The 4294-nt window shown below is 66.0% G+C and overlaps 1 protein-coding gene across 2 annotated transcripts in view; it reads right to left on the bottom strand.

Annotated features, from left to right (window-relative positions):
- The window catches only part of GUK1 (guanylate kinase 1), a 6622-nt gene extending 2567 nt beyond the window's left edge, over nucleotides 1–4055 (bottom strand). The window contains exons 1-2 of one of the 2 annotated variants that reach the window (XM_029941449.1): nucleotides 3873–4055; nucleotides 10–89 (exon numbers count right to left, since the gene is read on the bottom strand). In XM_029941449.1, coding sequence (XP_029797309.1) covers nucleotides 10–89; nucleotides 3873–3918 — 126 coding nt within the window. In that variant the 5' untranslated portion in view covers nucleotides 3919–4055. Of the gene's footprint in view, nucleotides 1–9; nucleotides 90–2715; nucleotides 2824–3872 lie in introns of those variants that run through there. The other variant, XM_029941452.1, reaches the window with a different exon arrangement.
- Between the last annotated feature and the right edge of the window lie 239 nt (nucleotides 4056–4294).

The following is a 4294-nucleotide window of genomic DNA, read 5'->3' as shown; positions in this document are numbered from 1 at the left end:
GCCGTGCTCCTGGAAGAGTCTCTTGAGCAGGGTGCTCTTCCCTGCCCCAGATGGTCCACTGAGGACGACAGGCCTGGGTCCTGACATCCCTGCGGGGGGGGGGGGGGGGTCAGCGCCACCTGAGCGATGCACCCAGAACTGGAAGCGCCCGCCCCCGTGCGAGGTCAGCTGGGGACTGGGACGTAGCTGGAGGCACTGGACTTGGAGCCCAGCGCCAACCTGGCCGCGCCTCACCCGGGGCTAGCTGGTGTCACACACACATCAGCCACAAACATGCGGCTTCCCCGGCCGTGCAGTCCTGAACTTGGAGCCGGGGAGGGTCCCCATCCCGGTGTCTCCAGGCAGCCTCAGTCACAGCAGTAGCAGCAGTAGCAGAGCCCTGTTCCGAAAACTTCCAGAGGGACGTGGGGGCTGACCCCCAGGGACCACAGCTTCCTCACGCCTCCGATGCTTGGGCAGGTGGACTGCCCCCAGCACATGGCTCAAGCTGGGGAGCAGGGGGGAGCTCCAGATGACGGCCACCCAGCTCTGCGCCCATCCGACCACCCCCAGCATGCCCAGCAAGACCCACCTCCTGGTGGGGTGCAGCCTCAGGAACCAGCCTGGGGTGCTTCCAGAAGAGCCTTCGGGGGTAGTAATCTCTGGAGCGCTCCCTACCCTCGGAGCACTAAATCCCTCCCAAGGCAGCTGGCCCCGCCCACGAGCGCTCCTCACAGGGCCCACCCAGTCAGTCCGTCCCCCCCCCCGCCCCCGAGCTCGTGCTCTGGACACGTGAGCAGGGCCAGTGCAGACTCTGGGGGTTGAGGCGCCCCGGCAGCACAGGGACGCCCAGGAAGACCGTGCGGGGCTGGTGCAGCTCCCTCCTCCGCCAGCCCCTGAAGGGCTCAACCTGACTCTCCCCCCCCCCCCCCCCCCCCCCCCCCCCCCCCCCCCCCCCCCCCCCCCCCCCCCCCCCCCCCGCGACAGGCAGACCCCCTCGGCTGCCCTGTGTCCCAGCCAGGGCCACTTGTCCGCAGGTCCCTGGGCGGCCCGCTCTCCTAATCCTCGATGTAGGCTAACCCCGTAATCTGCCTAAAGCGCCACTATTCTGAGACCAGCCCACCATATGCACAGGCCCCAGGGAGGACTGAGAAGCAGCGACCCCCTGCTGGAGACACGAAAGGCAGGGACCTGGAGGAAGCTGCCAACACTCTGGGCATCACATCCAGGTGCCGCCTCTCCCAGGTGTCCTACCCAGCAGGGACCGCCCTCCCCCCTCCCAGCTGAACTCTGGTGGCCCAGCTTTCCCACCCACAGGCCCAGCGCAGCCGGGCAGGGCGACCCTGGGTGTCTGGGGATGGGGGTGGAGGGGCGGGGCCTGTCCATACCCCCCTGCCCACCATGTGGGTCCTCCTGGGAGCCCGCGGCGTGCTGGTGCCTCAGGAACATGAGTCCCTCTGGGCAGGGCAGCCTGGAGGGGACACAGGGAGCCGCCCAGGTCCTGTTCACAGCAGCAAACACACAACCCAGTGGATGTGTGGGAAGCTGTGGGCCCATCTTGGAGCGTCCCCTCCAGGGAGAGTAGGACCTCAAGGGATTCCCCGCCACGGACCTGATGAGGAAGGGCCTCTGCCTCAGGATGCTTCTGAGGGCACCCTCCTGAGGCTGGGGACACGGGTGAAAGCAGGGTGGGTCCTGGGCCCCGCCCCCCCAGACCCTCAAGCACCCTGCAGCCCCCAGGGTAAACTCCCGGGTGGTTCCTGCCGGGCAGCTCCCGCATCCCAAGACTGCAAACGCACCAGGAAAGACACGTCTTCAGTGAGGGCCAGACAGCACACACGGAAGTGCCACAAGGTCTTCCTGGCCACCCCACCCTCCGCCCCGTCGGAGGCCTGTGTCCCACAGAGCCCCGCCCTCCAGGCCGCTGTCCGCCCCAGCCAGTGCCATGGGCAGCAGGTGCACACTCAGGGTGGGCTGAGGGCTGCAGCGGCCTGCCAGCCGCCCCCCCCCACCGCAGGTCATCCTCCTGAGCCCCACCTGACCCTCAAGACCAGGCTTCAGACCTCCCTGCTGCCCTCCCGCAGAGGCTAAAACCTTGACAGTGTGGGGCAGGAACTCCGTCTGGCACCGCCCTGCTGCCGGCCAGGGGTACCGAGTCCTTCCCTGGGTGGGGCCCAAGGAGCCGAGCCCCGCTCCAGTGGCCACGGTGGCACGGTCCTGACAGAAGCCACCTTTGACAGGAGCACACTCCGCTGGGATGGAGCTTGAGACCCTGACACCCCAGCCACACTCAAGTGTGCCCTCTTGTGAAGCAGGATGTCCCAACGGATCTGGGTCAAAAGGGCTGGTCCAGCTGCCCCCAAAAAGGCCGCGTGGGGTGGGAGGCCCGGCCTGCCTTGGTCGAAAGGCTATGTGAAGGACAGCCTAGCCAAGTGGCCCGAGAAACCGTGTAGGCCTCAGGACGCCCACAATGCGGCTGACGTGTTCCGGCCCACTTCCTGTCCCCGGTGGGGCAGGACCAGCCCTTCCTTGAGAGGAAGCTGGGCTAACACTGTACAGGACTCTGGCACTGGGCAAGGGCCTGGGGCATAAGAACCGGAGGCCCTCCAAGGGAGGGGAGGAGTCAGCCTTGCTTTCAGAGGGGAAACTGAGGCCTGGCCCATGCAGGGCCAGGGAGGGACCAGGAGCCAGAGTCCAGAAGCATCCCCCCCCATGCTGGTGCTCCCAGCAGCTCACCCTCACGACGGCCCTCTCCTCCTCCTGGGACGGGGTCGTGTTCTCACACTCCTAGTCATACCATTCTTTCCGTCATCTGGACCTGCTTTCTAAGCTACACTGAATACGCAGCAAAAAGCAGAAGCAAACTGTTCGCTTCTTTACAAAAAAAAAGAACGAAACAAAAAAGGGATATGGGTGTGGCCGAAAAAACCCCAAGTGTCTTACGGATCAGACCTGCCAGCACGGATACTCACTATCTGCTGTCCCCATTTGCTCCAGACAAAGGTCAAGCACCCGGCAGTGTTCTCAGGACTTACATGAACTTGAGAGCAAACTGTACCTGTCCCAGGTGCCGTGGTGGCCTGGGCTGTGAGCGGGCCTGCTGTGTGCAGCTGGCATGTGGGGTCCCCATAAGGGGGAAGCAGGAGGGACCCTCAGCTGGCAGGAAATTCGGCCGTCCGCGGGGAGACAGGAAACGGCGCGCATCCCAGACCTCTCCTGGGCATGAAGGCCCTCCGGAGTCCCTCACCACCAGCCCGAGGTCCAGGTGGTGTAAGACTGACAGAGAGTGGACACAAATCCATGCTCAGGGAAGCTGTGCGGCTCGGCCTGTGTCCTCCTGGCCCGGGGGCGCCACCCCCTACTGGCCGCTAACACCTCGGCTTCCAGGCTACCCTTCCCCACCTCGTAACAGGGAGGGGGCATGCCTCCCTGCTCCTCCCCAAACCGGCACCCCATTCCCTTTCACTGTTCTCAAAGTAGCGTCTGTCTAATCACACAGTTTCAGCAGCCCAGACTGAGACCTCCGGTCCTGAGCCGAGCCGAGCTCCGCCTAGGACGCCCATAAGCCACAAAGGCTTGCCACCAACTCCGTCTCCGAACCGCAGCTGGCGCTGGACCCTGGGGGCAGGCCCGGAACCCGAAGCAATCCCGTGGGGGGGGGGTGCCTCAGGGCCGGAAGACTTTCGAGGGGACAGCTCCACGTGTCCCGGACCCCCTTGGGTTTGCCCTGGAGAAGGGGGGCTGAAGCGCCAAGAGCCAATCCGCCAGGAGGGTCTCCCTCCGTGAGCCCAAGTAAGGCTGTGGGGGCCTACCACACAAAGCCCCCCGGGGCGGCCACACACGGGCCTTTAGAACTCTCCTCCCAGCGTCTTCGGCTGTGCGGGGTGGCCCACCTTGGGGAGGGGTGTCGGGCCGTGACCCCTCTCTGCCCCTCCGCATGCTGCAGGGTCCACAACGGCATCCAGCGTGAGGTCCTCGGGCCGCGGGGGGTCTACAAGCTGTCTGGAGCGTCACCAGCCAGGAGAATCCCCGCCTACATTTTGAGGACTAACACAGGGGAACCAGCTTTTAATGTGTCTACGTAGGAAAAGCGGCCGCCAGAAGCACCTGCGCCGCGCGGACACGCAAGCGCGAGGGCGGCCCATGACGGCGGCCAAGCTACGTCCACGGACGAGCGCACTGCCCGGCTCTGCTGGCGGGGACCGCGGCCGGCCAGCCTCGGGGCGGCCCGCAGGGCCGCACGGCACGACCCACGTGCACCGCCCCTGAGTCTCCGCGACACAGGCGTCCCCGGTGCGAAAGCCCCCGATTCAGC

Source organism: Suricata suricatta, chromosome 6 (assembly GCF_006229205.1).
Source record: "Suricata suricatta isolate VVHF042 chromosome 6, meerkat_22Aug2017_6uvM2_HiC, whole genome shotgun sequence".
NCBI classification, from domain to species: Eukaryota; Metazoa; Chordata; class Mammalia; order Carnivora; family Herpestidae; genus Suricata; species Suricata suricatta.
The sequence above is the reverse complement of the archived record's forward strand: the minus strand, read 5'-3'. Positions and strand labels throughout refer to the sequence as shown.